This window comes from Ruditapes philippinarum, unplaced genomic scaffold, assembly GCF_026571515.1.
Source record: "Ruditapes philippinarum isolate M1 unplaced genomic scaffold, ASM2657151v2 ctg4877_1_1_1_1, whole genome shotgun sequence".
Taxonomy (NCBI): domain Eukaryota; kingdom Metazoa; phylum Mollusca; class Bivalvia; order Venerida; family Veneridae; genus Ruditapes; species Ruditapes philippinarum.
Window position 1 is genome coordinate 4,549 of NW_026852953.1, and position 13,484 is coordinate 18,032.

Genomic DNA, 13,484 nt, shown 5'->3' on the forward strand with positions numbered 1-13,484 from the left:
TAATGAAGGCAAAAACAAGCGTCCATTTAAATGATTTGTTTACTGGAGATTTTAGGGAGCTGATCAAAGATATTAATGATATTTGCAAAAATCTAGAAAATATAAGATCAGCACTTATTGTTTTAAAAGATGAAACTGAATTCATCATAAATGAAGCAAAAAATAATTTTATAAATCTATTAGAAGATCAAGTTAAAGTTTTGGCCGATAATATCAGAAATATAACGGATAATATATATGGTACTATATTATCTTCTGTTGGAAACTTCACAGGCTTTGGATTGAAATTCACTTCAGACTGGACTTTTTTGGGTTTAAAATTCATAGGATTCGACATCGAAATGTTTTATTCAAAGGGAGACATTTTTAGATGTAGCCGATTTGAAGCCGTGAAGAAGTTACTCGTTGGAGAAAATGCCATACGGTTTCTATTAAGATTGTCAGGCTCAGACGAGGAAAAAATAGAAAATAAAAAATTAGGTAGATTTCTTGGATATGAGAGAGGAATTGGTTTTGGCGTTGCATTATCGACAACGTCGTCAAATGTTCTCATGCAATTGCAGGCACATACACGAATGTTAGGTATAAAAAATACCGCAGATCTCTTTATTAGCGTCAATGGTCTGTATTTTTATTTAGAAGGAAACATCTGGGACACTTTCTTTGCTCAAATAGACGTTGAAGCGGAGGTTGGTACAGATTGGGATGAACTGACTTTTCATCTTCGCGGAAGATTTGTTGCGAAAGCCAGGAAACGCCGTGATTATATCACGAAAACTTCATTAGTACCACACCACTATCAGTATTCTCATAGACATCGTCGACAGGTACAAACTGAAAGTTCTTCTTTTCAAAGCAGTTATTTAGATGCTTTGAAGAGAGTCATCCAGATGATATCGGATGAATCTCAAAAACGGTTAACTCAAGTGCAAAGCTTGCTCACATTAGCACAAAATGGTTTCACTAAAGCACAAGATTGGTTAGACAAAAAGCAAAAAGACGTCAAAACTGCAAACGTTGTTTTCGACAATTCAGTAAAGAAACTTGAACAAAAAAAGAAAAATCTTGAAGATGCAAAGTTGCCTCTGAATGAAGCGATACAAAAATTGGAAAATACACAGCGAGATATCAATAATCTGTGTAAAATAATGACATGCAAAAGAATTTGCATACCTGGAATAAAATGTAGAGTTTGTTTTAAGAAACTTTGGTCTGGAAAGATACCTTATCCATGCTGCAAATTAACAAGTTGTATGATAAGTTTTCCAGATCTAATTTGCGAGCTGGCAAATATAGCATGCAAGACAATTCGAGCTGCAGCTTATATTGTACTAGAATTTTCAAAAATTTTTGTAAGAGCTGCAATGCTTGCATACGATGTTGCTAAAGCTGCTGTTTCAGTTGCCCAGTTCGTAGTAGATAAATCTCGTGTTGTTTTGGTTGTGGCAGAAGGAATTTTAGAATTAGCAAAAATTGGCCTGGATGTAGCAAAAGACGTTTTGGAGGCAGCAAAAATTGCTGTTGAAGCAGTTAAAATTGTCATCGGCACCGCCGCTGATGTTCTTCAGTTTGTCATAGAGTATGGCTTGAAAACTATTATAGATGTTAAAAACTGTGGATTTGATATTTCAATGTCAACGAAAGATCTTCCTGTATTTGAAGTTTCATGTGAAGTTAATGCTTTTAAGCTAGGCTGGACCAAAATAAGATTGAAAATAAATTTTAAAAACATACTTCAGAGTATTTGGCAGGCAGCACGGGCAACAATCGAAGCTGTAATTAATTACTTTGGCGGAATATTTTCTAATCGTAAGCGTAGAGATATAGAGTTTGATGCCTCCTCAAGGATGCATGTGCTGCTTCGTAAAATTCGAGAATCAGATGATATTAACAATACCCTAAATAACCTAGATGAAACGATTGATTTGAGTAAAAATATTAGTGGCTTTCGTGGATCGGAAGACAGTGATTCCGAGAGTAGAGTAGAATTATATAGGGAAAAATGTTTAACAATAACATTGATACAGAGCTTTATGCAAGACGCTTTTAATTCTTTGCAAGAAGTAGTAAATGATTCGAAAACTTACATTGGAGAAATTGATAATGTAAGGAGGCTGCTACAAGAGTTTAGCAGTATAACTGTTCCATCTCAAAATATGACGAGTGACAGTGTTGGGATAAGTAGAGAATATGCTGGTAAAGATTATAATATGACAGAGAATGACATTGACAAAGCAATTAATGATACAAAAACGGCAGCCGCTGAAGATCCATTGCTCATTGAAATTCAGTCGGCGGCAAATGTTTCAAGTAAAAGCGTCGATGATGAAATGAAATCTATTGAGACAATTGATTATCAAAATGCTTGGTTTACGTCGATGAAAAATATGACAAAGGATTATTTCAATGCATCCGAATGCGAAGATTTCCAGGACTGTATATTTTACGCTATTTCAAACTTGTATGTCCTTTACGAATCAGAGAACTTTCCAAACATATCGAACATTCAACAGTCAATTCTTGACCTTGAAAGGTTACTGATTGAAACATTTCAGAACGAATCTTCTTCTATAATTGAGACAGCATCGGCGTTTGAGAATGTTCTCTTTAACATTAACATGCTTGTTAGTATGAATTTATTTTGTTCAGAGGCTCCGAAGTTTGTAAAACAGCTTCACAACCAGACAGTTTTATACGGGAGTGATGTTACATTATTCTGTAATGCTACAGGCGATCCGGAACCAGATTTTATTTGGCTGAAGAATGATACGATTATCCCTGGAGAAAGTTGCAATATTTTGACCGTTTTTAACGTTACTCAAAAAGATTCTTACGACAAATACAATTGTTTTGCTGGGAATGTAGTGACTAATATCACCTCTTCTGATGCTTATTTAAGTGTTGTACTACAAGGTAAATACATCTTTCGTAATGTTTACAAATAACAAATCTTGATCATATAAAAAATGGTAATATGGTAATTTCATGTCCATTTTCAATAAAGCACCGATGTTTCATACCGTGTTTGCAATGGTTACAACTGATTAAAGTGTTAACACATCATAAGTTTATTCTGCACAAACACAATAATATTGTTTGTACAATTTCTTTCCCAATATTAGTACCAGCTAAAAGAATTTTTAAACATTTCAAATTGATTACTGTTTCATATTGTGAAATGTTAATTTTGTTTAACGTAACGAATGATACCGTTGTTCTGTATTAATACTTTACAATTATATCATACAGATGTAAATGAATGTAAACATGACGGACATAACTGTACACACTTATGTAATAACATGGTAGGGTCATACATGTGCTCCTGCTTTGAAGGATACTCTCTTAATGAAGATGGAATAACATGTTCAGGTAAATCAAACATCTATTATCAATCTTAATTTGTGAACATCAGCATTTTCTTATCGGGTGTTAGATATTAATAAACGATACAAAACACTTATTGGATGAATGTTTGTGTTTTTTTAAGTTACATCAGCAAATAATTTTGAACAACTGATAAAAAGTACTTCCTGATATTTACAGCTAATTCATCAATAAAACATATATCAGTAAATACATTAGATTAAATATGTTAACATTGAAAAAACTTGTAACAAATTATAATATATGGTTAAACATAAGTAACATTGGATATGATAAATACCTTATATTTTTATTAGACTGTATTTATTTGTAATATTTCATTTATCAATTTATTACTTTTCAAAAGATATTAATGAATGTAGTGCGGAAGAATGGCCTTCTGGTTGCAATCAAATCTGTAACAATACAGTAGGTTCATTCACCTGTTCCTGTAATGATGGGTTTTCTTTACAAGACGATAAGAAAACATGCATTGATAAGGATGAATGCCTGGCAGACAATGGTGGTTGTAATCACACATGTATCAACACGGATGGATCTTTTAACTGTTCATGTAAAGATGGATACAATCTACATCGAGACAACAGAACATGTGTCGATATTAATGAATGCCTTGTCAATAATGGTTGTGATCATATATGTAGCAACACTGATGGCTCTTTCAGATGTGTCTGTTACGATGGATATACTTTACATGACGATATGAGAACATGTGCCGATAACAATGAATGTTTCAATGACAATGGTGGTTGCAATCACACATGTAAAAACACGGATGGATCTTTTGCATGTATTTGTAACGATGGATATAGTATAAAAGTAGATATGAAAACATGTGTCGATATTGACGAATGTGTTGATGATAATGGTGGTTGCGATCAAACATGTAGCAACATTGATGGTTCGTTCATATGTTCTTGCACCGACGGTTATGTTTTACATGAAAACAACAAAACGTGTGACGATATTAATGAATGCCTAGTTAATAACGGGGGTTGCAGTCAAATATGTAGCAACATAAATGGTTCATTTACCTGTGTCTGTTACGAAGGATACAGTTTAAATGACGATATGGCAACATGTGTTGATAACAATGAATGCATTGCTTCCAACGGGGATTGCAGCCATATATGTAGCAACACGGAGGGCTCATTCAAATGTTCCTGTACCGTGGGATACCATTTACATTCTGACGAGAGAAACATGTGGTCGATTAAATGAATGGCCTTTTTAAACAAAGTGGGTGCAATCATAATATTAAAAAGGGAAAAAACCCCCCCCCCCCCCACCCCCCCCCCGGGGGGGCTGGGTTCATCTACCTGTTCCTGTAACGAAAAGGATTGATTTTTACCAAAAAAAAAAAAAAAAAAAAAAAAAAAAAAAAAAAAAATGGAAATGAGGGAACATGTGTCGATATTGACGAGTGCATTGTTGACAATGGGGGTTGTTATCACACATGTAGCAACACGGACGGCTCGTTTACCTGTTATTGTAACGAGGGATTCAGTGTACATGAAAATAATAGAACTTGTGTCGATATTGACGAATGCTTTGATGGCAACGGTGGCTGTGATCACATATGTAGCAACTTGGATGGCTCGTTTAGCTGTTCCTGTAAAGATGGGCACAGATTACATGCAGATAATAGAAAATGCAACGATATTAATGAATGCCTAAGTAACAATGGTGGTTGCGACCACATGTGTAGCAACACGGACGGCTCGTTCACCTGCTTTTGTAACGAAGGATTTCGTGTTCATGGAAATAACGGAACATGTGTCGATATTGACGAATGCTTTGATGCCAACGGTGGCTGTGATCACATATGTAGCAATTTGGATGGCTCGTTTCGCTGTTCTTGTAACGACGGGTACAGTTTACATGAAAATAAAAGGACATGCATCGATATTAATGAATGTCTAAGTAACAATGGTGGTTGTGATCACATGTGTAGTAACACGGATGGGCTCGTTTACCTGTCTTTGTAACAAAGGATTTCGTGTTCATGGAAATAACGGAACATGTGTCGATATTAACGAATGCTTTGATGACAACGGTGGCTGTGATCACATATGTAGCAATTTGGATGGCTCGTTTCGCTGTTCTTGTAACGACGGGTACAGTTTACATGAAAATAAAAAGACATGCATCGATATTAATGAATGTCTAAGTAACAATGGTGGTTGTGATCACATGTGTAGCAACACGGATGGCTCGTATACCTGTCTTTGTAACGAAGGATTTCGTGTTCATGGGAAATAACGGAACATGTGTCGATATTGACGAATGCTTTGATGACAACGGTGGCGGACAGTGTGATCACATATGTAGCAATTTGGATGGCTCGTTTCGCTGTTCTTGTAACGACGGGTACAGTTTACATGAAAATAAAAAGACATGCATCGATATTAATGAATGTCTAAGTAACAATGGTGGTTGTGATCACATGTGTAGCAACACGGATGGCTCGTTTACCTGTCTTTGTAACAAAGGATTTCGTGTTCATGGAAATAACGGAACATGTGTCGATATTGACGAATGCTTTGATGACAACGGTGGCTGTGATCACATATGTAGCAATTTGGATGGCTCGTTTCGCTGTTCTTGTAACGACGGGTACAGTATACATGAAAATAAAAAGACATGCATCGATATTAATGAATGTCTAAGTAACAATGGTGGTTGTGATCACATGTGTAACAACACGGATGGCTCGTTTACCTGTCTTTGTAACGAAGGATTTCGTGTTCATGGAAATAACGGAACATGTGTCGATATTGACGAATGCTTTGATTACAACGGCGGCTGTGATCACATATGTAGTAATTTGGATGGTTCGTTTCGCTGTTCTTGTAACGACGGGTACAATTTACATGGAAATAACAGAGCATGCATCGATATTAATGAATGTCTAAGTATCAATGGTGGTTGTGATCACATGTGTAGCAACACGGATGGCTCGTTTAATTGTTTTTGTAAGGACGGGTATAGCTTGCATGAAAATAAAAGGACATGTGTCGATATTAATGAATGCCTTCATGATAACGGTGGTTGCGAACATATTTGTAACAACACAAATGGCCTATTCACCTGCACCTGTAAGAACGGGTATGATTTACATAAAAATGATAGGACATGTACTGATAAAAACGAATGCTTCAACAATAACGGTGGTTGTAGTCACACATGTATCAACACTGATGGTTCATTTATTTGTTCCTGTCACGATGGGTATGATTTAAATACTGACAGGCTAACATGTATCGACACTAACGAATGTCTTGATAACAACGGTGGTTGTGACCATATATGCACCAACACAGATGGTTCATTCATCTGTTCCTGTAACGACGGGTATAGGGTACATGAAAACAACAGAACGTGTGTCGATGTTAGCGAATGTCTGGAAGACAACGGTGGTTGCGATCACACATGTGTAATTACGGATGGATCATATACCTGTTCATGTCGAGAAGGATACATTTTACATGAAGACAAAAAGACATGTGTCGACATAAATGAATGCCAAACTGATAATGGTGGCTGCGGTCAGTTATGCAACAACGTAAAAGGGTCTTTCAGTTGTTCATGTACGGATGGATATATACTACATGTAAACAAAAAGGTTTGCATCGACATTAATGAATGTCTCGATAACAATGGTGGCTGTGAACACAAATGTGATAATCTTAATGGATCTTTCAAATGTATATGTCAAGACGGATACAATATTGATTTAGATTTTGTTTCATGTTTGGATATAAACGAATGTACAGACAATAATGGTAAATGTGAAGAGAAGTGTATCAATTTTGAAGGAACATACAATTGTCTTTGTGAACAGAAACGACTTTTAAATGAGGACGGTTTTACATGTAAAGGTATAATAACTTACTTGCTTTAAAATAAATTGGAGTTCAGCATGCTTTTTGTGTGTTAATATCGAAATATCGTAATCAATGAAATTATTTCATGATTATTATTTTTATAGCCATTATTATTTTATAATGATTTATTGTATAAGATTATGTAGAATAATTTCATATAAATCTCTTACGATACATTTCTAGAAAATCTTGTCGAAAAACATTTATATCTTAAAAGAATAAAATAAGTGATATATAACGCTCGTATGCTGTATAACACTTTTAAATACATTGTCATGTCATCTTTAATAAGTATATGACCACAAAATAAAAACAAACAACAACATGTTTTCAAGTTGAGAATAAGATTTCCATCTTTGCATGTAGATGTAGACCATCACCAAAACATTTTAACATGCAGACATGAAAATCTTCTTCGGGGCTTGCTTGAAAGTTTACTGAAAAAAAAATACGATAAAAGTATTACAAAGTGATCAGTCGTTTCCTAGTAAAGAAATGAATAAATTGACTTAAAAAAGAGGAATAGGTAAAAACGCTCTATTAAGACTTCCAGTAGCACACGTACAAACTGTAATATATTAAAGGGTTTCGCATTTAATTCTTAAGTCTGTCCAATAAACGAACTCGAAAAACTTCATAATAACAATTAAACAATTGAAAGTCGCAACATCAGCATTAATACATTGACATGTTCTTGTTTTTTACAGATGTGAGTGAAAAGGCGGTATCTTCAACTATTCGCCTCTCATTAGAAAGTGAAATAGCTTTAAGAAACTACTCTTTGTATACAGAAATAAGGAAAACAGTAATAATATTACTTTTCAAATGTTTTAATGATTGTTTACACCCCAAGTGTCACTGGGCTCTTAGCCACTGGTTCAGTTGCTGTGTCATAAGGGGGTTGCGTTCATTGAATGCCGTCTTTCCTTGTTGATCTTATTTATCATATCACATACACACTAGCAAGTGCGCTAGCAAATTTACTGTATATGAGCATACAAAAAATTGGCAAAATGAATCAGGGATTGCTCGTTTGATAACAATTACTGTCTACACGTTTATAGATGCACCGCTACAAATATTTGCCATTGAACAAATGGCTCCGTAATGAATAATAATTTAGTGCAAAGTTCATTTTCTTCTTGTGAATAAACTCATTGCACCAATTAAATATATAGCAACAATAAATAATATATGTGTCTGTTTATGCGAATTTTGAATACATTAGTATGGTTTGCATTACTTTTTGTAATATTATACTGTGTCCCATAGAGCACATAATGCGACATATATCATTGCCGCTATAACAGATATATGGAAAAAATATTGTATTATTTGTTTGTTATTTTGCAAGTTGGAGAGATACTTCAGAACGACAACAAAAGCTACTGTTTACGTTTATGTCAACAGTATTAGGTTTGTAACATATGCTCCTCTTTTATTTATAAAATATGTAATTAGATAGTATGTGCAAAAATATGGATTTTCAAATGTTTCTATGATGGGAATAATGAACATACACTTTTTCCAAGTTTTCCAGTTCACATGATAATAATGTTTGGAAGGGGAGGGTATCTCAACATTTAGTTAATGTGTTGAAATCAATTATCCTGATATACCAGAAAAAATGAAACAATATTGAAGTCAAGTAAGGTGCAACTTAAGCGACATTCTGATAAAAATAGTTGGTATGATACTATCTTTTTAAGTTAATGGAAATATTTACATTAAGATAAACATTTTGGTATTTCAAATGTTTATCCTTTATCGGACTTCTTTGACCAGTATCTTTTTAGTTTTATTATGTTACAATCAGACAAAATATATTAAGCCGAAAACTAGAATGTCTTTCTAAAATATAAGAATTTGGAATATTGATCTTCTTTTGAAGATACAGACATTTCCGTTTATTTATAGATTGGAACAAAACGACAAATTTGAAATGAACTTTAAAAATGAAAAAGAAACGTTTTGAATATTGTGTTGTATTTTATTTTTTGATTCACAAATAAAAATACAAATTATTCCTATTGGTCTATCATTTGTTTTTACAGAGCTGGAAGTATTATTGTAGATTACACAGTCGTTATTGATGACAAGGAAGATCAGACTTTTGTAGCTGATATTGTTGTTCATGCGATTATGGATCTAGATAAAAAAGGAAGCCTTGACATTGATGGAAATCCTGTTCCCGTCAAACCGGGTATTTTTCATAAATTTATCTAATTTTCTTTCTTTTGAAAATAAGACCGATTCCTTTTTTGTTATAAAATTCTAATTGATTAATTTTGAATTTATAGTATGTCCTTGTCCATATCTCGAATATGATTCTTATTATACGCTTTCTTCTTATAAAACCCAAACATGTCAGAAATTGAACTTTCTATAATTCTTTCCTTATCATGTCACTTTTGATTACCTTATATATCCCTGTATTTACTGTTCTACACATATTGTGATAATCTAAAGGCAAATAATATTCTTCAAAAACGATTTATTTAAAATTACGAATGTTATCCTAAGTATTAGAAATCATGACTCAACAAGTTTCTTTTCATTCACTTATATCTATATGTATAAAATCATTTTACTTTGGTTATCTATCCTGTCTAGGTTAATAGTGCACTAAATATTATATGACTGTAATTATTGTGTGTCTTTAACATGTCTCACAGTTAATCGTCTTCTATTATGCTTTTTTCAACTGCTTTGACCTTTCTGTGTTGCCGATAGCGTTACACAATTATTGATACATATGGGAGGGTCAACTTTTAAAAAGTTAAAACGATTGGATTCAAGAATAGGGTTAACGCACGTTTTCCGTGTTATAACGAATGCAGAGTCCCGAGAAATGGATGGTGTCCGAAACCGTATGGGCGAGGGCTCAAAAATTTCCAACAGTTCGAGGGACTATGCAGACGTTATTACACGAAATATAAATGTGCGTTGACATTATTTCAGCATACAACTTTATCCGGGGCCAACAACATAGGAAATACAAATCAAATGCTCAGAGCCGAACGAAATATCGAATTTTAATTGATTTAACAAAGCTCAATAACACAAGAATGAAATTAAATAATAATACCCAAAAGAAATCATGACCATCAGAAATTCAGATTGATGGTAGAAGAAAGATAAGGGGCATTTAGAAATTAGAACTGGATTTGTGACATGACATCAGAATCGTTTTTGTAATCACAAGTTTATAAAAAAAAAATGACACTTAACGTTATTCTCTCAAAGCAATAAAAAAGATATTAATCAATGTAAACAGCAATAAAACAAATTTTTCTAATATTCTTTTTGTGTAATCTTGTTTTCTAAGTTAATCGGAGGGTAGAACTGAGTGACAGATTTGTCCGTATTTTTGGAAAGGGCGATAACGAAGATTAGTGGCGATGTCTATACGCCGTAGTTGCAGGATCGGTACTTGAATGTTGCTCACCATTATGGGATTGAGGCCATCGAATCAATAATGCCAATATAACAAGAACGCATGATTTTTTTTCCTAATCGTCATTTTGTTTGTATGGTTTTAACATATTTATTTTAGCTCGATTGCGAAACAAGTTCTTGCAACTTATATTTAATCACGTTCGAGTCCGCTTCCTGGAAAAAGCCAGTACTGGTGTCATATGAAGGAACATGGTCGTGATCTCGAACACATGATCTCTGGGTTGTAAAGCAGACAACTTTACCACTAGACCACCGTCCCCTTTGTTTGTTTACTGGACCCTGTCTGTGTTGCATACATAACATGTAGAAAATAACCGATTTTATGCTATGATAGGTATAATATGACATATTTTTGTATGCCTACACTTGAAGTTCAAAACTTGAGCAACAGTTGCATGATGTATTATTTATACAATAAGTTTACCTTAACATATATTTCAATGCGAAATAACAAATTATTTACACTATATAGTACTTTTCAGTGTTACCAACACATACAGACCCATGTTACCTACGGGAACTTCTTTCAGGACAGTGTGATAAAAATAGTAGTTGTGAAATTGTTAACAACAAGCCGATTTGCCTGTAAGAAATTAAGCGTACTTTTATGCGAGAGTTAAATTTATTTTTTCATATCAAATCTCAATTTTATACCATTGCTTCTGATGTGTTTAACACTATAAAGTGTTGAGAATTGAGTACCGCTCAAGCCGGTGCTAGGGGGCGTGAGGGATGTTGCACTTATACATTATCCCTTATGTACAGACTCAATCAAACCGAGTCTATAATTCTTATGTTATTTTGTTGTGATTGATGCTTCCGAGGGATCATTTTGTTTCCAGAATTTTATGTTACCAATGTTACCTTTTATTATTTCTTTTAATAATTTCTTTATAATTTTCAGGAATACTCATAAAGCAAGTGTCAAAGGTAACACCATTTAAAAATTTTCTTACATATATCAAGTATTTTTAATATTAATTGCATTATTGATTAAACATGAAAATAATAATTCTTATTCTTCGGAGACTCTCACTTTTAAATAACGTTTTTTTCTGTTTCGGCTAGAAAATGTTTGGGTCCATTGGCGCCAAGTTGATCAATCACTGAATAAAATCTACTGCTTTATGCGATAGAACGGAATGTTCAGCACATATAAGTCATGTAATTTTCACGACAAATGTAGCTCTATTGTTAAATAAATCACATCTAGCATATATAGTAATGCATTATTCTGATTTTAGAGGACTACCTTAGCATTATTGGACCAGTCTTAGGAGCTGTTGCTATCGTAGTGTCAGTAATATTGTTGATATTTTGTGCGCTGCTGATAAGACACTACAGAAAGAAAAGGTAAATTATTGCAAAGAACCTTTGCATTTTTATTTCCTTATAGCTGGTGTACACTTGACACTCAGACTCGAAGTGTGCGATAAGGACCGCAAATTGTATGGCCTCTGTCAAATATTGTATGTCTATTAACAGACATTTTCTCTTGTGGCACTGAATCAGTATTGATCATATTTGCTAAGTATCTTCAATGTATGAGGCCTTGATCCGGTTATCATAGCAAACGTAAACAATATCTCTAAATTATATTTTTTGTCTAAACTGCAAGGCTCTCAGCTGTATGTTCTATCTTATTGTTCATCTGTGAAAATAGAACAAAACAAGAACAAGAAATATTATCTGAAGCCAATACTAGCCCCATATTGAGTCAGTAAATTTACATTTATTATAATACAATAGCAAAAATCTCTATAGAAATATCTAAATTAATCTTTCAAAATGTTATATTATAATCGGCTTAAATTTAAAGATAAAGAACAATGCGAAAGCAAATTTTGAAATGAATGATAAATTAATGATAATGATTTAATATCTCATTGTTTTAGATGAAATATGTTTTTTACATACAAGTTAATAGTTTACCCTGTTTGACGACCTAATATCAAAAGCAGTTTAAAGCGTGATTGAATGCGTAAATACATGGTATGTACATACATATGTATCCGCTTAGGTTAAACAAATACAGTTTGTGTTCACCATCATTTCGCTTAATTTTGCAAATTGCCAATTACACAGCAAACAGAAAGAAAAGAAGAAGAAATGAAGCAACTTATTGGCCTAGATTAATTATTTTCAATAATAATTAATCTTAACTTACTGTAAAGATGCCTAAAATATTTATCTATTTGATCAAAACATGGGTCATAAACTTTTATTTTTAATTTATATATTCGAAAGAAAAATTGAAATATTCTTCAAAATTAGATGGTCAAATGTTTATTTGGCTTAGAAATGGTGCTATGTCAAAGCAAATCAATAACTACAAAAACATTATTGTCGAGGATAAGTTATTGTCATGCTAATAAAAATCACTGTCGAAAACTTTCTAATATCTTCCAATTATACCATAGTCATGATAAATTTGTATATTGATGCATTGTCCCGTTCAATGTAAAATTTGTCGTAAATGTTTATATTTTGTAAAATATTGTTTCTATAATTTCAATTAATTCATTGCATTGAACACAATAAGTTTATATTAAAATGCATTGCAAAGTTCAAGTATAACTTTTGCAGGCAGCCAATCAGAGGACGGGTCTCACACGAGTCAGGTAAGTTAAAAGATAACACCATTTTTCAATAGTTTATATCTCGTCAACATTTAAATTGCTGTCATGACTATTGATTTCTTGGCCATCTGTTTTTTCTACCCGACCACAAAAAGATGGTGAGGTATATAAT

General features: G+C 33.3%; 1 protein-coding gene across 1 annotated transcript; it reads left to right on the forward strand.

The window, feature by feature from the left end:
• Positions 1 to 5,833: 5,833 nt before the first annotated feature.
• Positions 5,834 to 12,632, forward strand: LOC132729114 (signal peptide, CUB and EGF-like domain-containing protein 1). The gene is made up of 6 exons (XM_060714859.1): positions 5,834 to 7,268; positions 7,982 to 8,079; positions 8,629 to 8,690; positions 9,329 to 9,477; positions 11,978 to 12,086; positions 12,629 to 12,632. The coding sequence occupies exons 1-6, from the start codon at positions 5,834 to 5,836 to the stop codon at positions 12,630 to 12,632; spliced, it is 1,857 nt and encodes a 618-aa protein (XP_060570842.1).
• The last annotated feature ends 852 nt before the right edge of the window (positions 12,633 to 13,484 follow it).

Bases quoted from the DNA above. Each gene is read 5' to 3' on its own strand.
- LOC132729114 (XM_060714859.1), top strand. From the start codon at position 5,834: ATGTGTAGCAACACGGATGGCTCGTTTACCTGTCTTTGTAACAAAGGA. The intron at 8,080-8,628 runs GTAATAATATTA...TTATTTTGCAAG, and splicing joins ATACAGAAATAAGGAAAACA to TTGGAGAGATACTTCAGAAC. The intron at 9,478-11,977 runs GTATTTTTCATA...TTCTGATTTTAG, and splicing joins TCCTGTTCCCGTCAAACCGG to AGGACTACCTTAGCATTATT.